Source organism: Anoplopoma fimbria, chromosome 16 (assembly GCF_027596085.1).
Source record: "Anoplopoma fimbria isolate UVic2021 breed Golden Eagle Sablefish chromosome 16, Afim_UVic_2022, whole genome shotgun sequence".
NCBI classification, from domain to species: Eukaryota; Metazoa; Chordata; class Actinopteri; order Perciformes; family Anoplopomatidae; genus Anoplopoma; species Anoplopoma fimbria.
The window spans coordinates 20,989,402-21,011,403 of record NC_072464.1 but is presented as its reverse complement, the minus strand read 5'-3'; the positions used below and the strand labels follow the sequence as shown (position 1 = coordinate 21,011,403).

General features: G+C 44.4%; 1 protein-coding gene across 3 annotated transcripts; it reads right to left on the bottom strand.

Moving 5' to 3' along the window:
• Positions 1 to 2,920: 2,920 nt before the first annotated feature.
• akap11 (A kinase (PRKA) anchor protein 11) lies at positions 2,921 to 22,002 on the bottom strand. Of its 3 annotated transcripts, none has more exons than XM_054615393.1 (12): positions 21,965 to 22,002; positions 17,473 to 17,577; positions 16,857 to 16,967; positions 16,706 to 16,759; positions 16,357 to 16,488; positions 15,128 to 15,392; positions 10,366 to 14,785; positions 9,952 to 10,092; positions 7,621 to 7,707; positions 5,697 to 5,743; positions 4,705 to 4,904; positions 2,921 to 3,185 (listed from the first exon to the last, which is right to left on the bottom strand). In XM_054615393.1, the coding sequence occupies exons 2-12, from the start codon at positions 17,533 to 17,535 to the stop codon at positions 3,000 to 3,002; spliced, it is 5,706 nt and encodes a 1,901-aa protein (XP_054471368.1). In that variant the 5' UTR covers positions 17,536 to 17,577; positions 21,965 to 22,002; the 3' UTR covers positions 2,921 to 2,999. The 3 variants fall into 3 exon arrangements, with proteins under 3 accessions (XP_054471368.1, XP_054471369.1, XP_054471370.1); XM_054615394.1 differs by having other exon boundaries at positions 7,621 to 7,704; XM_054615395.1 differs by lacking the exon at positions 7,621 to 7,707.

Sequence of the window (22,002 nt, the reverse complement as noted above, 5' to 3'; positions counted from 1 at the left end):
CAAATATTCATTGGTTTTTTTAGGGAAATATTTAATTTACAAAATTAATTTATATCCTAGCAGGAGGGATTTTTTTGTATTTTTGTTGTTACATATTGATTATGATTTATTAGTTAATTGCTGGTTAATGTTCTGTTTATCTACTAATTAATGAATCAACCATTTCCCCTTTTATCAGTAGTTATTGGATTTTCTGTCATTGAGCAAAAGGTATAAACAAAATAAAATTCCGTGTTTAGAACCTGATAAACTATCAGTTATGCCACACCTATATATAACAACAATACCACAGTGAAACAAATAAGAAGACAATAAGTAATAGCGCATGAAAAAGCTTTATTGTCACACCAAGCTTCAACATAAACAAACTTAGAGTTTTTGACTTCAAGCTCAGAATGTGTAAACTATTCAGCAATGCCACTGGGGAGAACAAGTAGTGAACTCACTGATATATAACTTACATAATATATTAAATATCTTCATTTGGCAGGGTTTTACAAGGAAGCAGGAGAAATACAGGAGTGAGTGGAGCTGAGGTACATCTCTCTTTTTATTGTATTTTATTTTATATTTCCCTGCCTGTGGTCGGAGAGTAACACTGGGCCCGACGGCAGCGAAACAGATCGACAGCATCTGCTTCTAAATGGAGTCTTTGCAAGTTCACGTTCAGCTTTCACAAACACAATATAGAGATATAGGTCATGTGGGATGCACGGGAATGTAAAGTAGATAAAAGAAAGAAATATAGAGGAAGCTGAACAATGAAAAATAGAAAAAAAAAAACAATGGGAACGTTCTACTTCAACGACTGAACGTTCACACTGGGAGAGAATTTGTACACTGTGATGCTCTCTCTTTATACATTCCTTTAATGTAAATGTAAGATATAAGCACTCTCACTTCTCAGGTTAATACTTGACTGTGTCTTCTTTCACACTATTCTTATTAACAGTGTGTATCACTTTGGAGTTCTAATCTTTTTAAAAATAGTGGATTTTGTTGATATAATATTTTTTGCATGTAAACAAATCATACAGGACGAACACCTTTAAGATTATATGACCGTTTGGCAGCCTGCAGAGTGAGCAGTAACAGACGGGGCAGCGTAGCATAACGCGAGGCGGCTCCATTAGTGTAAGCACATAAACAACGCTCAGCCGTAGGAGCCGATGGAGATTCAGCCATGCATGTGAGCACCACCAACAACACTTAGTTTATAATAATAGACGGGCGGTTGTGGTATTTTACAGTGTTTCAAACAAAGAGGGAAAGTCCTGATATTACATTTGAGGACCTCGAAGCATCCTGACATCCTTGGGTCCTTCATTAAAGAAAATAATACATAAAAACCAACAAAATGTTCCTGATAATCATCTTTTTTTTTTGAGGAGGGACTTCTGTGCGTGTACGTTAAGGGACTGCAGATCAGACCGTCCATGCTGGGAGTGAAGTCACAGCGGGGGGGCCAGGAGAGGTCTGAGGGCAGAGCTGGAAATGCCCGGTCCGTCCTCGGCCAAAGAAAATCAAATAAAAAAAGTGCATCTCATCTAGTAGTGCTGTGCATGTGGATGCATAAATATGGGGGGGGGGGCTGGTGAGTAAGTAAGGGTGTGTGTGTGTGTGTGTGTGTGTGTGTGTGTGTGTGTGTGTTGCTATGTGGAAGTTGTGGTGCTTGAGTTCCTCATTCCAAGCTTGAGCTACGCACACACTGTGGGTTTGTGGTTTTGGAGGTGCAGACCAGAAGAGTGTCTTTAATTACTAAAAAGGTTAGCTATCTGCGTCACTGGATCTTCCCCATGGAGCTGGACCGCGGATTGGGACATTCACCTTCTACTGACTGTAAGCTACGTTTGGCAACATTTAGCAAGTATCATGGCTTTTTTTTTTTTTTTTCATAGCTTTGAGCAGCATTTCATGTTTGATTAGAGACACTCTACCTTCAAAAAAATATATATATATTTTTTAATACCAACCATCGCAGTAAACATCATCCACTCCGAGTATTTTTTTTACTAAGATTGACAACCAAGGGGATTGAGGCTCGGTAAACAGCGTTACGGTTATTAGATACAACGGGAATACCGACACTGGTGAGAGGCAACTTCATCAAGTGTTAATTAGCATTCTGCAGCCCATTTGATCATCAACGCACAATGTACTAAAGATATGGGTTTTGCAAATTTGTCAGTCTGTGAGAGTGGCAGCATATCAGTTAAACGTGACGAGTCATTTTACCTCATCCAGAGCTTCAGAGAAAGACGTCACTAAAGCAGAATGAACTCTGAGAGGATCAATACAACAATCGAATACTATTGGGGGGGGGATTACTGTGGATGAGTGTTGGTGCATCTCTGGTTCCCTCTAATAATACAAGGGTGTGGTGTGTGTGTGTGTGTGTGTGTGTGTGTGTGTGTGTGTGTGTGTGTGTGTGTGTTGTGTGTGAGCACACAGTTGGTCTCTTAACATGTGGAAACACCACAGAGGTGAGCTGTGGGTGTGATGACATCATCTGCCCAGCAGCTATGGGGATTCCCTAACACACACAAAAAAAAAAAAACCACACACACACACACACATTCTCTTTCTCTTAACTCACTGCTCTTGTGTCTAGAACAAATGGGATGTGTCTCTTACTCTTTTTCTCTTACTCTTTTTGTGTGTAGCTCAAGCACAATGGCAGCAAGGTGTGAGGGCTTCAATTCAGACGTGTAGGTGGGCGGGAGAGACAGAGCTCATTAAATCAACACGAGATGGATTCAGCCCGATAAATTATTAATCTACAACAACAAAAAGGGGGCGGAAAGAAAAAGAAATCACGACAGAGGTACTCGTGGTCACTGCATGCAATGCAAAACACACGCCGCCCACATTCATGAGAGTAAGATAGATCGGTTGATTTGTATGGCGCCCTATAGGGGCTGTGGAGGTTTAGCAAAGCCCTGTTTGGAACTGAGGAATAGAGGAGGGAGGAGGGAGGAGACAGGAGAGGAGACGATGACCTAGGCGTGCTCCAGGAGCCACTGGAAGAGGGGGACGCGGTGAGGTTCCCTGCCCGCCTGCGGTGCCTCGTCTCTGGCCGCGGGCTGACTGTGCGTCTGGCCCTCCTCGCAGTAGCGCAGCAGCGTGTGCAGCAGCTCTCCCACCCTCCACTTCTTCTCCCGGAGCCTCTGGACCACCACCGGGAGCTGAAAGGGAACACGCTTATCAGTCACTCCAATAATGAAAAGGAGGCCGCGTCAGGCGTTATCAATTGTGATTTAGATTTATGAGTATAGTACACTGCCAGGAAATGTGTAAGGGATCCGTTTGTCAGGTTGAGTGATGTCTCATAAAGCTGTGAAATAGTAGTGGAGCCGCCTTGTCCAGTTGCCAGAAAGGGTAATCAAAATGATCTTTTGATTAGAGCACACAGTCAACCTTTGTCAGGAGAGGTGTTTTCTCTTCATGATTTACTTTCTATTTCAGGAGTAATTTGTAGTAAAATATAAATATAGTCAAACAAAAATGTCTAAAGATTCATAAGGAACGATAGAAGATTTGGAATATTGGTTGTATTCGTGGGGATTTCACACCTAAAAACAAACTCAGGTATGTTTCTTTGGTAAGTACAGTTCATTTGAGCTGGAATGTAAGCTGTCAATCAAACCCTGATGCGGAACAAAACAACCGAACCGAAGCAGCCTGAAAAGGTGTTGCTCGAGACCAACCTTTTTCTAACCACAGGATTCTTACGACAGCAGATATGTGATTTTAGCGTGCTTTCAAGAGCCAAAGAAACAAATCTGTCCAGGAAGCGATCTTTAAATCTACCTATAAGGCCGTCAAATCGATCCGTCCGTTCTGTACATTTTAGTCATTAATCATAACATGCAGTCAATTTCTAGTCTAATAACACTAATGACGTTTATGAGCAGTTATTTCAGCTGTTTGTCAGCGTGCATCATCATCAGGAGCCACGAGGGAAAAATCTTATTTTGGTGACTATCACCAAAACTGTCAAATCAACGATTTACCTGTCAGTCTGCATAACTTCATGTTTACTTCTCTTAGTTCATTTGTAAAGAATCACTTTGAACAAGATCCGGATTATAACTAAAATGCAAGAATGTATCATTTTACCAAATGGACTGAGGTTCAGGCATAAAAGAGACCTTGATGTTATATATTGAGTAGGCCTGAAGATTTCTGTCTTGGCAATAATTACGAGAAACTGCAGCAATTATGTCAGAGATCACTGTGTGCATCATAATAAAACATTTCTTTCATGGGAATTCAATGTTTTATTATTTCCTCTTGTTGAGTTTGTGGCACTGTATTTTATGATTTGTCATATCAGTAATTAAAAGGTGTAGACTAGCAGGTAATTGATTGCAATTGTCAGAAAGTAAGTGAATGGTAAAGCTTTGGAGGAGCTCAACCAGTCTGAATGAAATTACAATTAAATGAAAGAAAAATATATTGAGAACCACTGCACTACGATGTGTTACACAACTTGTTTTACTTAATGGTTGCATGAGCGGTTTGTCTCCACAGCAAAGCTAACTGAAGAGGAAACCAGGATACCACTACACAAGGTTGCTAACCACAGAAACAATCTTTCATCCAACCTGTCTGACTCGCTTGGGGAAAGTGTTGATGTTGAATAATAAACACCACCCTGATGGTGCGTAATGAACATGTTCAGAATGGGCCGAGGGCAATCACCTGCTGGAGCTCTCTGTCGGGACTCAGCTGGATCAGGGGAACGTCTGCAATGGAGGCCGCCGCCCACTGCAGCATGCTCCTGAGCTGGGGGTCGAGGGTCACGTGATGAGGGCCGCGCCCGAACTCCCTGATGTCCGAGTTCACTACGACCAGCGCGGTCCTGGGAGTCTGCACCTGAGTCCTGTCCACGCAGAGAGTCCCTGCAGCACGGACAAATGTGGTTCGGTCAACATGAATCATCCTTGCATCTCTTTCTAGACCATTTTCATCAGATTTGTTTTTTTAGAGAGCGGCTCACTGAAACTCTGATCAGACACATCAGTCTGCTGTACGTGAGCGTGTTCTCTTCTCCACTACATCTCAGAGACAGACGGATACTCTAAGTGTTATATGTAGCGGTCATTTGCTCTCTTTTCTCACACTCCCACAGAACAACAGACCTGACGGGGCTTCTCTGATTTACTGGGGGCTTCTCTGATTTCACACACACACACACACACACACACACACACACACACACACACACACACACACACACACACACACACACACACACACACACACACACACACACACACACACACACACACACACACACACACACACGTAATGCAGAATGACTGACTGTTGAGGGAGTGGAGTGGTTGGATGAGCATTAGCGTGTCTGAATACGGGGTGGTAAAATCCCCGGCTACAACGCACTCAGACAGGCAGACAGACGCACACACTTGTTCTGTATCTCAAAGACTGGAAAGAGCAAGACCTCAAAGTAGGAAGGGGGGGGGGCTGTCTCTTCCCTATATCCCCCTGCTGTCTAGAAGTGTGCCATGCCAACAATTTGATGAGGATTTTGGTATAAAAAGGCAGACTTTGAGTCCAAATCTGCTTTTTTTTTCCCCCAGGAGAGTCTTGTTCACAAAAGCTTTTATTGAATTAGAAGAAAAAAAACACAGCACTTAACGCTGAGGTTGCAGACTGTTAAACATCCTTACCGCTGGATTCCTCTTTGACCTCAGTCTCCTTGTCCTCTGTATGGTCACTGTTGGATGGGGGAATGTCACACAGGTTAGTGAGCAGACAGACGTGGCTGGTGGACATGAGGCTGCATGCAAGGAGAGACTCACAAATGACAGTAAGCGTGCTTAAGCTAACAGCTAACATGCACTGTAGTCAAAGCAATCCTGATCAAAAGATGTATTACTCACATCAAGGGAAACAGGCTGCATATTTCCCATCAATGTTTGTCTCCATATTCCAGTAAATTAACTTTTCTGCTTCAATGTCTTTTGTCAGTTAAGACACAATGACTAAGAGCATTTGATTAGTGTGAGAGTACATTGTTCCACTCTGAAAATCTACTCGATATCCATTCTGTTAATTGTGCAAATATTTGCTGTGTGACGTGCCGACGGGTAAACAGTCATTTCTCTACTTTTATAAGATTGATAATCACTGTGTTGTTGACACATCTGACAGCTACAGACACTTTGACTTTACAGCTCCATATGATTTAAATATATCCTTCTCTTCCCAGAAGGGAGACATCTAGAGGCTTTTCTTTGTCTTTATGAATAGGATCATGAAGCAGCGTTGACTTTGTCAAAGCAGAGGAGAGGAGGACTAAACACTAAGAGAGCCATGGCAGAATTGCAAAGCCACGCATTAATTGATAATAACAGAGTAGTTTTAGTTTGATCTATATTCTATGGCCATGAATGGCAGTGCCTGAAGACTACAAACCCACCAGTGTATTTGCTTCAACTGACAACTAATATCTTTCGTTGTTTTAATCAAAGTTGAATAAAATCAGCTGTCGGTGAAATAATGGAGGCTTAACTAACACCACCCATTTCATACAGAACGATAAATCTTAGCATGGTTTAAATTGCCATGTTTAGAAGTGACAAAACCACAAATGTGAATCTGTGGGAAACCTGCCACCTAATGGCAGGCTCTGAACCGACCAACTGTTTGCTGATCCTCAGTGTGTTATGAGTGGGCGACACACTACTGTTTGTGTAAAATCCTTTATCAACGTACTGTACTTTTTGGGAGTAATGATCCTGCAGTTGCAAGGCATCGGTTGCCTTATTGGTGCATTCAGATGTTAATTCACTATGTTGATCAAAAATAAAACCTGAGAAGGTGCAACGTGTAACGCATAGCCAAACGCACCAAAGGAATATGGGGCATCATTTCATTTATACTACAGGGTAAAAACAATCTAAATTTACTATTCATCAGCTATTTAAAAAAAGCTAATATTTGCTGGGATTTGATGGTACTGCACTGCTATGAGCCGAGACAAACGGCTGCATGGATGGAAGCAAAAACACATCGACTCGCATGAGAAAACAATGGGATGTTTTTAAATGGCAGTGTGGATTCAATGTGTCATGCTGCAGTGTTTCTCCGAGGAGGTTTTATTCTAAATGATTTGAACCTATTAGTGGGTTTGAACAGTTGAAAAGCATTAATGTAAAGAGGTCAAGGCCCCCTAAATATAAAAGCACTCCAAGTGATTCTATTAAAGCAACAAAATGACATTAAAAGCAATGCAGGATCAGCAAAGCTTAGGCAATACATCACATGCAGACATAACCATCAACAAGCATATACCATGTCAAGCCTATTTATGTTTACAGCTTTGTGTGGTCATGCAAAGGGCTGGTGGTTCCTAGAATGAGACAAAGTATGAATCAAAATGCCATTGTTCAATCTGCTAAATCATTTTCACATGATGAAGCAGTTTCCCTCGTTCCAGATTTGTGCTGAGATTTTCCACTGAAGGATCTGTTACACATTTCTCAGTCAAATTCGGCTCCCTAGTAAATGAAAGTGGCTGAACTATTTCTTTGTCCCATTCTGGGTGAACCCTCCAGGTCTTACGGGCTTTTCTTTCTTTTGCCGACAAACCTGTCAGAGGGAGAGAACGACATGCGGTCCTCACACGCCTCCCCCTCCAGGCCCAGACTGCTCCAGCTACTGCTGTTCCCATTGCTGCTGGAGAGAGAAGGCAGGTAACGCACCACTGTGACTCTGATAGAGGCTACTTGCTAATGAGAGCTACCGAAATGGAAAAAAAAAAATATCAGGACATTAGACATTGCAGCAGCAGCAGCAGCAGTTTCATCCCATTTGCTATCATGAGCACATCTATCATGTAGCTTCAACAAACAAACAATACTCAGGTTGATGACATTTGCTGTCTGGCATTGGCACTTATCCTATAAATGACAGGTGAGGTTAAAGGAGGAGGATTCTGGAACTGATGCAGATTTTCCCACCGAACATCCCGCTCAATCATCTGTAACGTTGATCGAGACTATTTGTTGCTAAAAATGTGAGCTCATCATATTCCTGTCCTCCCTTAATACCGTTAATCCTGCAGGTTCCACCAGGACAACCAGCTGGCAACAGAAGCATAACAGCATACACACTATCTGTAATTAGTCAATGATTAGCCCCGCTGGCTGGAACTGGCACACGGTGGCGTGCAGAGGAACATTTCTGATACCTAAAAATACCTCTGTTAATCTGCATTACCTCAGCCACAGCTTTCTCTCCGCGGTTTGAGTGAATGACACATGGGGAGAGTTTTGTTCATTCAATCAATCATCAAGCTCAATGTCTCTATTAGACCATCAAGGTGGGGTTTTTTTTCCTTCCATTATTTCATCTGCCAGGTCGTTACGGTTGCATCGGGCTTTTGAAGATTCTTTGATTCTAATGAATTGCACATGGTGGACTTTGTTCCCATAGAAACACTGCCTGAAGTGAGGAGAGCACTCCAAGACACACCTTTCGAAAATATTATGATACATTAACTTGGCCCTAAGCCCAAAATAACTAGATGCTAACACATTGTGTTCTTTCGGGATATCAACCTTTTCCCAGAAATGTCAACAGCCTGACTCCCAGAGCCTGGAGACCTGTGTGATATCATGTCACTCACATCCTGCTTCTTTTTTTTTTTTTTTTTGCATACATACACACAAATAGTGACAATGTCCAACAAGAACATAAGGCCAGTTCTGTCACAACTACTACTTAGTGCTGATCCCTGTGGTGTATTTCACAAACATTCTGAGAACAACTTGGCGGCAGAGACAACTACATTAAATGTTAAACAACATATCTGTTAGAGCTCACATATAATGCAACTGTTGCACAAATTAGAGAAAATTGCATTTTGGCAGTGAGGTCTAAATGAGGTTCGCGAAACAATACGCTGTGCCCTGTGCTGACCTCGGGAAGCCTCCCATCTAGACGCAACCACAGGAGACTCCTGCTGTCCAACACTAGCAAGAGAAGGAGTGTTTCTGTTCCGCTCTGGGTCTGAGGAAGTGCACAGCACAGATTGACACAACACGGCTAAAGTGACCTCATTCTGTAAGTCCTGAGTCCATGACCGCACAGGAATATATCCTACAGCCTCTGAGTGAAATATTAAACCCACGTCAGCATATTCCACAGAGAATTCAACTGTGCCATCCCACATCTTGTCACCAATGAGTTCAAATTCGAATGTCATTGTTTCCCATATAGCCTATGTTATCTTATCTAAGTGTATATTATCGTACATGTCTTTTATAGAACCCATGATTAGATTGTTCACATTTATATAAAGAACCAATTGAAGAAAAACAATGGGCACATACATGGCCGAGACATTGGCATTAGCCACCCGGTTGGAAAAAGCTAGCCTGTCTCCTCTGGGAAACAATGGGAAGAGAAAACTGTACCCAGTTCACAGAAGGGGTTTCAATAACTCCTACTTTGCTTATTTATCAGTACTCTTGTAACTTATCACATTGTCTTATTGTCACCAATAAAAGTGCAAGAGGGACTATGAGAGCTAAAATTGATCAAGAATCGAATAGCCCTGTCATCTCATTTTGAGCATGTTACAAATACACAGTCAGCACATAGGCCATTAGTAGCCGATAGCCACCTCATTACTAAAAAATGACTGCTTTAACATTATAATATGCATTAAATAAGATTTGTTAATAATACTGCAATAGTAAAACCAGAAGTGTTATAAAAGATGTATTACAGCATGTCAGACCCACACACACTATACATCTTTATCAGATCCATGGTTTAGTGTCTGGTAATCTGCAGAGTGTATTCATTATCTATTACTACAGTGAGATATTGACAGAAGGGGAGATAGCAGCAGCATGCTCTACAGGTGACCGGATATTTGGTATGCTACGTATGAGAAGGCCGGTGCTTGTATACCTGTCACTGAGGTGGAGGAAGCTGCTGTTGTCGTCTGGGTGCTCATCCTCAAAGCTCAGGTTGGACCAGCTGCCCAGGCTGTCGTCTCCTACACTCAGCTGCTGGGACACGGAGGACTCGGTGGCTTCCCTGCCAGGGCAGCTAAATGCACAGATGGATGGAAGGAGACAAAAAAACATGATTATAATATTTACAAATTCATGATGAAAATTCTCTGTGTTTTAAAATGTCAGGTAAGAAGTAAATATGAAATAGTAGCAGCTTTAAATTACCATATTTTTGAAATGTTTCTGATTTATCAACCGTTTAAAAGTAATTTTAAGTAAGTTACATAAATGCTACAATATGTATGCATTGATTATGACAGTTAGGACAGAGAAAAGCAACTAGTAATGTGAATGTTGATGTGGTTACCTGGCGGTGCCGGTCTGGCAGATGTTGGACAGGGCCGACGTCATGATTTCAGCGGTTAGACTCTCGGCGTAGCTGGTTCCATCGTGGCCGATGCCACTGTCAGCATTAAGGCTGGTGTTGCTCAGCTCACGTTTAGCTGTGTCCATCGCCATGGACACCATCTCCCCAGCGAACACTGCCCTGTGGTCCAGGTCGATGTGGATCTTGGGAATCTCCAGGCTGGAGAGCCGCTCAGCCCTTGCCTGACATTCTGGGCCCCTTTTGCTCCTCTGTAGTACGGGCTGGTGGTGGTGCCTGCTGTGTTTGGTGCAGTACGGGCACTCCTGGACCTGACAGTAACGGCATGTCCTCTCCACCACTGCGTGGCCCAGTGATGGCCCTTCAGACAACCTCTGGGTGTGCGAGTGTCTGTCCTGGCCTTGGGTCCTCTGGTGCTCCCGGGTCGAATGTCCAACCGAAGCCAGGCTCATCTTCAGAGTGTCATCGACTATTTTCCTGGCGTAATGCTCGACGACCTGCATCACCTGACTCCTGTAGCCTCCATCATACAGGCTTCCTGTGCTGTGGTAATGCCTGCTCTTACTCTCCTTGGACAACAGGGGGCAAGAGAAGGAGTTCCTGATGAGATTCTCTGCCATGTCTTCCAGTTTGGATTTCCTGTACAGACAGGAGTCGGTGAGAGACTTGGGCAGTCGTGCAGAGGAAAGATGCATTTTGCGTGTGACATCACAGGTGATGTTGTAGGCTAAAGACTCTGCGAAGTTGACCAGATCCATGTACTCCCTCTGACTCTGCTCTTCAGACTCCTTGCAACTACACTGAGCATCCTTGCCTGAGGGACAAACCACTGACTCTGGTCTGTCCTTGGGCGAGGATGCTTCACAACCAGAGGCTTTCCATTCATCCGGCAGCGACTTGGACGATTGAAGGCGGGTGCTGGAAGATCTCTGCTTGATCTTGCGACTGGCATGAGCCAAGCCCAGTTTTATGGAGCGGTAGGCCAAACGGCTCGCATACTGGTCCAGCACCAACTCCCTACTGCCTCCCTCCTTTTTCAGCACCCTGATAAGGTAGCCCGCATATTCATCGGTCACGCTCTCACAGCTAGGATACTCAGAGGACAGGCCAGAGCTGGAGCTGGAGATGGTGCTCGAAGTGGAGGTGGGAGACCGGAAGACGGAGGCTATCAGGTCGTTTGACCATTGCTCCGCCAGCCTCCCTACCTTCCAGTCTCTATTCTGGTCTGTACTGGGTTGAGTCTGGTGTTGGTGGTGGTGGTGATGCAAACATTCAGAACTAGATCTGTCGAAGCTTCTTCTCCTGAGATCTCTGTGATATGGACACTGCTGTGCAGAGCTCACCATCCTCTTCACATCATTGATGACCTCTCCCGCCACCTCCCCGGCATAGACCCACAAGGTGTTCAGGGTCTGCTCTGAGAACTGAGCCACGCTGTCTCTCCTCCTCTCGCTGCCCTTGCTCGCCTCTCCATCCTCCTCTGCCCCTCCCAGGGTGTCCATCTCTGTTGCCATGGAGACAATGTGGCAAGCCAACCGCTCAGCATAGTGGAGAGCTTCCTTGTTGGACATCCTGCGAGCTGACATCTGGTGCGGTTCATGCCGGCCACCCCCGGACTCTGAACATCTGTTAGTGCCACCAACACGACCCTCTTCTGCCAACTCTTCCTCCTCTTCATCCTCATTGCCATCTGCCTCCTCAGAGAGAGACCTCATCAGTTTGAGCATGAACTCAGCCTTGTCTGCCTCGGGGGTTACGTCTTTTGGCCCTGGGCCAGGCTCTGGCTGATAGTGAGGAGTGGGTGGGGGGGTAGCAGGTGAAAACTCCTTCGCCAGCTTGCTTTTCAGCTTCTTGGAGAACCGTTTGATCTGTTTCTCCTTGGATACCTCACTGGGCTGCTGAGGGGTAGAAGGTGGAGGCCCAGGAGTCCCACCGGATTTTTGCCCGGAGCTCGGAGTCGAATCATCCCCAGGAACAGATATCCTCCTTTGTCCAGCCATCTCGGCACCCGGCACATCAAGGGTATCCATCATCACAGGATGTATTTCAGCCACACCTCTGGTCCTGGGGTCTACCTCACAGCTGGGTCTCCCCTGGCTTTGAGAGCCTGCCTGAAAAGAAATGTGAGGAACGCTATGGTCTGTTTCTGGGTCAACAGGTCCGCCCATCCTAACATAGCCAGGATCTCCATAGTCATATCTGAAGCCAACTGCCTGCTTTGAAGGGGAATCTGGAGCCTCACAATTGACCGTCTCTTGCTGAGAAGAAGAGTCCCTTCTGCTTCTGATTGTCTTTGTAAAGAAATCAGCACAGTCACCAAAACTCTTCTTCATCTTAGATGCAGTTATTAGCTCACAAGCCTCAGTTACTATCAGATCCACCATGTTGCCAGAGAAGTTTTGGAATGGAGACTTTCCTTGGGAGGGGTCTTCTCCAGGTGTGGGGGTCTGCGTTCCATGACTGTAAAGGTGAGTTTGGGTAGATGTGGTGGTGTCGGAGGAAGATTCAGTTACTCTTGTGGGGCTGGCCTGTGGGACATCTGACAAGCTAGACGTATACTGACAGGTCTCCTCAGAATCCTGGAGGTGGGTCAGGGCTTGGCCTGCTTGGGGAACAGGAATACAGCTGGCCATGCCCGATACGGTAAACAGGGCTTTCTTCACCGTGCAGGTATCATCTTCTCCTGAGGGCCCAGGAACCGCTGAAGCTGAGCTGGCACTTAGAACCTGCTGGTTAGCAAAGGTACTGCAGGTTTGAGCACCACTGTTCTCTGCACTGACGTAACAGATGTTGTCCAGAGACACACTTATAGCTGCTTGGCTAGTGAAGGCAACATCAGCCTGAGACAGCTCTATGAAGGCCTCTTGGATGACAGACTCGGACAAGTCTGAAGCATAGGAGGACACCACCTCCTCCTCCTCTTCCTCCTCCTCCTCCTCTTGCCCGTCGTGGCCAAAGGACCAATCACTCGGGGTGAGAGGGGTTGAAGGGTGGGAGAACTGACACACTTCCATGATGCCTTCAAACACAAGCTCTTCAGCCAGATCAGTAGCAAAACGTGTCACAGTGTTGTGGAAAATCTGCTTTTTCACTGTCAGGAACTCTTTCAGCGCCCCAGACACAGCCTCTCCGACCAGGAAGCCAGCTAATCCGTTGATTGCTCGTTCCTTTAGCACATAGGCCTGGCGCATGCCAATCTCATGGAAGGCCATTTGAAACACTGAGGTGGTGAGCCGGGCAGCTAGGTGACACAAGGTGGTGGTACAGGAGGATACACCTTTCTGGAGGTCACGCAAGGCGCTGCCCAAGCTCATCTCCACCAGGTCGGTGGCAAACCTCTGAATGCCATCCTTCAGGGACTGGGACTTCTTCTGCAGTGTTGCCACGGTTACAGTCTCTTGTATTTCTGAGAGCTTCATCAGGTAGCCCGATGGGTTCTGGAACTCCTTGTGGCAGACGCAGCTGAGATTCTTGTTGTCACTGATGTCAACAGCGGATTGGTAGCCACACACAGATCCCAGAATTTCTTTGGAGAGACTGCTCGCAAAGTCGGAGTAGGTCTTATACAGCGAGCAGAGATCCTGGGGCTTACGTAGCTCTGAGCTATCCGGTCCGTCCTCATCTGCCTTCCAGAAGTATTCCAGCGGTCCGCTAGAGTCCACCAGGCTGAAGGCTGAGGAGCTGACGGGACTAAAGAGTGGGCCACCGTTCTCATCAGAGGGGGTCTGCACTGGTCGAGGGGAGTCGGGCACCTCAGAGTGAAGTGAGTAGGGAGAGCCTGGTTTCAGAGGAGTGGGCTTCTTCACATTGGCTGGGAGAGTGGGATGGTCAAAGCGGTGAGGATTCATTCCCTTGGTTGAGCAGCCCCTGGAAACATATTTGGATGTTGACCCAGTGGTTTGGTTCTGTTTGGTTGGGGCACCGACGGTGTCCAGAGGCAGTGCGAGGGTGTTGTCTGAGCTCAGCTCCTCCAGGTCATCGAACTGGTCAAAGCTGTCAAAGAATTCACTGACTTCAGAGTCTGAGTCTTCAACTCGCTCTCTGGGCCCCCCTGGCACCTGGGGGATGTCCAGCTTGGCCAGCAGGCTCTTCTGGTAGCCCACCTCATCCAGGAATATGATTGGGCTGGGGCTGGAGCAGTCGGAGTCTTCAGAATCACTGACATTAATCAAAGGCGATGGGATACGAGCTCCGGGACTGCAGTACGTCCATTGAGATTCCACGCATGACGACTTCTGCACTGTGACGGATACATCTGGACCAGACCCTTGTTTGCCTAAATTCTTCTTCGAGGAGGAGCCTATGATAATGCGGGCGCCTGATAATTCCTTTTTCCTCTTGTGGGCTGGGACCGTCTGCGAGGCCACATCACGCTTTTTAAAAGGGCGATAGGAAGCTGCAGCTGTGGAGAGGGACATGAAGAGGAGATAAATATGACAAACATGGCAAAACGTTAACCACCGAAGAAAGCTGACGGAAAACACGCACATCAATTGTGATGGCACTTAAAGTTAAAAAACTTTAAGTGCCATCTAGCACTGATCTGACACAATTCAAATTCTTTCCACTTTTAAAAAAATATCATGCATAGATTATGGTGGTATAAAAAACAGAACAGGTTTAAAATGTATGTCACTATTTTGATTTTGCAGAAGTATCTACATTTAGTTGATGGCTATCAAGATATTCTACTTAAGAGACCTGAGGCTACTATTGATCCCCGAGCATTAGATGTTAAACCTACAGGGATTGTCTCCTGTGTCATCCTCCTCCAGATGCTCCAGCGCTGTGACAAAGTCATCCTCGATTGATGAGACCGACTGGTTGGTGTCGTCTTCCTCCGGCTGACTGGGCTCAGCTGTGCCCCTCTGCAGAGCCTGCAGCTCCAGAGCATAGCGCACGCCTGCCATGTAGCACCCGAGCAAGCCCACCAAAGATGCTACACTGGCTTGAGGGTAGACACTGGTGCTGGGGTTATGCCTCAGCACACACACGGCCTTTATCCAACACTGAAGGCGGAGGAAAACAGAACAGTGATAGATAAAGAGAGAAAGAGGGAAAGAAAAGAAGACAAGGGAGAGAGAGAAATACTGAGAGTTAAGCCTGGGGATTTAAATCACATACATTGTCACACATGTACACAGAACAGTACACGCATTGAAATCAAGCCTTTGCTTTTAATCCCTCCTAGCATTGGGACCAGTTGGGGGCCTAATGCGTTGCTCAAGGGCACCTCAGCAGTGCGATCATGTCCTGCAATGTGCAAGATCTTTGCAAATTAAACTAAATTCACATGGGAATTGTGTTATCCTAATCTTACAAAAAGGGGGTCAGAAGGGCTGGTAGTGTATCGTTATGTCTGTACTCTGATTGCGAGTCGATCTGCTGCATGTGCAGGATGACACCTCCGTCCGTCCGTCCCACCTGCACGTCTTCAAAAGCGTGAGAGCGCCTTGGTGTGTCTGTTTCCATGCAGGGCACAGACGAGGCCATAGACACGGGGAAACCATTTAATCAACAAATGCAATAAGTTTAGGAGGATACAACAAAAATGCCACACAAATTTGGACCTTAAAATATTATAAACATCTTGCTAGAGATTTGTCACACATCTGTCATTTAAGTTCTCAAATGTGCATGTTTTTAGTGTGAATAAACGTTGTATTTCCTAAATAAATTGGCATTAGCACTTGTTGAGGTACAATAGCTTTAGGGTAAGGGTAACTTTTTAAGAGAAAATATTAAAACAGGACCCAATACTATGGTAACAGGTGTTATCTGAAGATATGATCTTGAGCCACTTGTGTTTCAAAAAAAAAAGGAATTAACTTTTTGTTTTAGGATAGATGATGCAGCAGCTCATTCTTACTTCCCGTTATTCTCTCCCCTCACTTCCATGTCTTCTGCTCACTTCCTCTTTACTCAACATGCTGACTGAGCACATTCCTTCAATATGAGAGCTCTGCCACCTACCTGAGGCCCAGCGTCCCTCTGCTCTGCCAGCCTGCGGGAGTCTTTGAGCAGCAGAACCTCCTCATTTTTGAGGCTGTGGACGTGGAGGGACCTCAGAAGCTCACACAGCCCTCCTGGCATAGAAAACAGAGCCTGGGGAAGAAGAGGAAGAGGAGGAAAATCACATTATCTTGTTGTCAAATGGTAAATTGCAAGATTTACAGAGAAGACATTATTTTTTGGTACCTCAAAAACATGACCAATGGCCATCAGTACCATATCAGAATTGTATTGAACAAGTGAAAGTCTCTAAGCAGGACTTTTTCTCAGTGTTTTTTCATAACTCATGTTTGTTATTATGAAAACTTACCTGTTGGGTGACATCATCCCCTTCACATTGACCAGGCAGACACACGAAATGGATCTGAAAGAGCACAGTTGACGGTCAGTGTTGCTGCGTCTGGTGTTTGACTAGGACTGTGCTTTGCATATGTTTGCACTGCTGTGTGTGTGAGACAAACCTCTGTCAGCCTCGTGGCCTCTCTGGTTGGCAGCTCTAGGCCGATGCTGCACAGCTCCTTCTTATTCCTAAAGAGGCTCTTCACAGACTGAGGCCCACCGTCACGCACCGTCTGCAAACACAGAGAGTGTTAATAAGCCCAAGTATATGGTTACACAACAGAAATAATGAAGAATCAATCACTGTAGGATGCATGAAAGATGAGTGAAAAACAGAATTTTGTGCATCTTCTGTATCTAGTGCCTTTACACTACTTAAATATAGATCCTGGCTAATCAGATTATATTCAAATTGGCATTTAAAAACACTTTAAGATCCTGTTGGATTATCATTTACATAGAAAACACAACTACAGATCACAAGCAAACAAAACATACCAAAAGGACTGTACTGTGTTATCATATTTAATTCAAATTGGACAAACAATTACGACAAGCTCTCTTGCATTTCAACGTAAAGTCGACATTACAGGTCAAGCAGGTGCAAACAAATAAAAGCCAGATGTCATGGCAGCCACAAAGAATCCCTGGAGAGTGGGGCTTGAAATCCCCCTTTTAAAAACACACAGTACACAACAGATAGTTTCAGAATAGAATGCGGTGTTCCAGCAGACAGACCTCTTTCCGGACTGAAGCCCTGGACCTTAAGGGGACTCCTCTGATACGGGCACAGGCATCCATGGCAACAGAGAGCTGCGCGTGGCTGGCTGACTGGCCGCTCACCTGTAAATAGAAAGATACCAGGGGGAGAAGGAAAATAGAATCAGCGATCCCCGGCGAGTAAAAGAAAACAGAAATGTTGAGCGTGAGATCTCGATTGCTGTTGCATGATTCTCAGCTGTCGCACCCCTCGACCACAGCAACAAATCACATGACCAGGCAATGAGAAGTTCTGTGCTATGAGTAAACAAAGAGATATCTTGTCTCGTTATACAGTTGCACATCCACATGCCGAAACAGGAAGCATGATGGGACAAAGTCACTGGTTTACACGCAGCAAAGGGCTACGCCACTGCATCTGTGCCATTCACTGAACCACTGAACCAACAGTTATCAATGGGATCCGGCCTGTGAAAGAGATGACCACACATTTCCCCCAGGATGCGAAGCAGTTAACCTTCTGGTTTGTCCTCAAATGTTTGCGCGATTACACAGCCAACCTTGTCGACCACATTGTCTTCAAACCTGTGTGAAAATAACAGGAATAAAGCTCTTAAAAAGTAGGCCTAGACTTGTCCCGCTGGTGAGGATAAGCTATAGTAGGCCTCGCTTCTTTGATATTCTTTAAACAGTCAGGCCTGCATCAAAGATCAAACAGCAAGGCACGAAGAGAACAGGGGTGGGTGTGTGTGCTCTGACTGAGCAAAAGGGGAAACACACACTCGGTAAGCAGCATGAGAGAGCGGGTAAAGGAGGCAAAATATTTACAGTGTACAAGAAGCAAAAGTTTCCCAAGAAATCCAAGCCTCTCCTTTGAGGTCCGGTCCAAAGCAGCTAGATGGAGTCTAGACACACGCAGGCGGTCCCATTGATCAGCCCATCCTGCGTCCTGAGAACCAGAGGGGTAGAACACATGCCACCGGCTTCCTCTGGTGATCCAGGACCTCCAAGCTTCTGGTGGGTGCTTTGGTGGGCCGTGCAAAAAAACAACACGGCCAGCTGGTGCTGCCTAACCTCAACTATGCATAACATCCCGATTCACTCACAAGGCAAGCCGGCACAATGGCGTCTATTATGGCTGTGGCATTCTGGAACAGAGGTGAACAACATAAAGCAGTTTGCAAATCTGCTTGTTTCATGTTAAGTTCACAGCTTTAATATTCAGTGGTATGCTATTTGAGAATCAACACAATTGGCCTCCATCACCACCTTGTGCGACTGATGTGGTCACATAATGCCACATGTATTTGGTATTAGTCATATCATGGAAAAACTGCAATTAAGAGCAACAAAGTTTCGGCTTAAACAAATCCTCAAGAGCTGATTCATGAAAACCTAATTATGATCCTGCCAAAAGGATTCAGACGATTCGTGTTTGTGATCATCTAAGAAGGGCAACGGCAAAACAACCTGTCAAGGCCAGAAACTGTGTAGTCTAAAAATCTCTTGTTTGGTTGGGAGCTGATGTTTGGCCAAATTTTGAGCATGAGTGTGGGTGGCCGGAAGGATAGATAAACAGAAAACTGAGTGAGAGAAAAGCACGAAAGGAAGACATGAGGGAAAAGTCACTCTTAACCCGAATTCATCGCTTATTTTTCCAATATGTGAACTGGTTCTTTTGTTTGGTTTGACCAGCAGAGATACACGAATGTGGTGCTGGTTGCATAGAAACAAATTCTGGAGTTGGAGATGCTCCATAGTAGGAATAATAATATAATCTGCAACTATGCTGAATGATGATTCATTCTAATCTTTAAAAAAGGTGCAAGATACAAGATTTTGGGGAGAGGGAGATCTACTTTGTTCTCATGTGGACATGACTCCACCATATATTTAAATAGCACATTAACTGCTATATTAACGTTCTTGGCTTGTCATTGTAGGAGCTCAGCAGGTGTTACTAATAACATTAACGATGGCTCGGTTCAATTCTAGTGTCCAGGTATGTCAGCGTGACTGTGGACACCAGGACCCTGAAACTGAGACAGATGGAATTAATCCGTCATCAACTGTATTATTAACACCTGTGCTTTTTCTTCGGTGACATGTCAAATGTGTGGATTTACTTATTTTCTTTGTCTTATATGATAGGGCTTCAATATCATTAGGGTTTTCGGCTTTCTTTAGGGAATTATGTCATTAAATAGCAGCCGTTCTCCATTGAGAATAATAGAACAACTGCTCAGACACAATTTAGATGTAATGTCCTTTGATGCAGTAAATGTTCGCAGCATAATGATGTCATACATTCAAGGGCTAAATTTAGGTCTTGGGTGTAGATACCATCTTGTCTGTCCAGATATTGCTATATTAATGTTCTTGGCTTGTCATTGTAGGAGCTCAGCAGGTGTTACTAACAACATTAACGATGGCTCCGGTCGATTCTAGTGTCCAGGTATGTCAGCGTTACAGTGGACAATACCAGGACCCTGAAACTGAGACAGATAAATTGAATTAATCCCTCATTAACTGTATTATTAACACCTGTGCTTATTCTGTCAAATGTGTGGATTTACTTATTTTCTTTGTCTTATATGATAGGGCTTCAAATCCATTAGGTTTTCGGCTGTCTTTAGGGAATTATGTCATTAAATAGCAGCCGTTCTCCATTGAGAACTGCTAAGAAACAATTTAGATGTAATGTCCTTTGATGCAGTAAATGTTCGCAGCATAATGATGTCATACATTCAAGGGCTAAATTTAGGTCTTGGGTGTAGATACCATCTTGTCTGTCCAGAGCACAATGTAAAAATCTATTTTTAAGGTGGTCTTTCCCTTTAAGTGTCACCTCTGTGGAGGGTCTCTATCTGACCACTGCTGCAAACAGGCTCAACAATACAATATTATATTATTATATATATGCAAGATATTATGTTTTACCTGATCACTGAGTGCAATCAAATGATTATAGATTGACAGCTTTAAACCTGTGCTGTAACATGCAATAAGTGTATGTATTGATCACTTGATCAAGTTTACAAAATACAACACAGAGTAAGGAATTAACACACTTATAAAAGGTTAGTTATTTAGCGAGCACTCAGCTAGCATTCAGTTTGGAGTCTGATCATGAAAATACAGCCGGAGTTAAGAAAACACAAAGATAGAGAGATAAACTATAAAGAGCTGATCCTCTTCTTGTCTATTTTTAAGGTGGTCTTTCCCTTTAGGTGTCACCTCTGTGGAGGGTCTCTATCTGACCACTGCTGCAAACAGGCTCAACAATACAACTTATTATATATATATATATATATATATATATATATCTTGAAACCAAGATGCGCAATTGTTGCAACCAAGATGGGCGAATTGTTGCAACAACAAGATGGGTTAAACATAATATTATTTTGTTGCAATCAAATGATTATAGATTGACAGCTTTAAACCTGTGCTGTAACATGCAATAAGTGTCTGTATTGATCAGGCTTTATCAATATATATATATATATAATATCTTGAAACCAAGATGTGCGAGTTGTTGCAACCAAGATGGGCGAATTGTTGCAACCAAGATGGGTTAAACATAATATTATTTTGTTGCAAGATTATAGATTGACAGCTTTAAACATGTGCTGTAACATGCAATAAGTTTGTTGCAATCAAATGATTATAGATTGACAGCTTTAAACCTGTGCTGTAACAAGATGCAATAAGTGTCTGTATTGATCATAAGGCTTTATCAATATATATATTATATATAATATCTTGAAACCAAGATGTGCGAATTGTTGCAACCAAGATGTTGTTGCAACCAAGATGTGTATGTATTGATCGGCTTTAATTGTTGCAACCAAGATGGCAACCAAGATTTAAACATAATATTATTTTGTTGCAATCAAATGATTATAGATTGACAGCTTTAAACCTGCAATAAGTGTCTGTATTGATCAGGCATTATCAATATATATATATATGCAAGATATTATGTTTAGCCTGATCACTGAGTGCAATGAAATGATTATAGACTGGCAGCTTTAACCCTGTGCTGTAACATGAATAGGTGTCTGTATGGACCAGGCCTGTCCTCCAGGCTGGAGGGCCGGCGGTGGTGCAGCAGTGGGCTGTTTCCTCTGCAGCAGGCCCCGGAGGAGCCGCTCTCTGTGGATGCACTCGGGCTCAAAGCTACCAAAAAACACACACAAACCAGTTACCTAGCTCACCTGACAGCCCCTGCACATTATGCATGCATAACATCTCCTAACAAACCATCTGGAGATCCAGAAACACGCCCACACATGGAGCCACCTTTGCTGGCTGACGGGCTGTCAATCATCCGGGGACCAGGCCGCGGTCTGTGATGTCACTCCTTTATGGTCGTTAGCTCACACCTAGCCACCGAGCTAACGGGGAGGTTAACGTGGATGCAGATACATGAACAACAGCAGTGTGTGGGCTTGTTATGCATCTTATAAACATGTGTATGTGTCGTTATGAAGCCGTCGTGTCTCACCGCTCAGGTCGCCTCCTGCACCGCTGGCTGCAGTCGCT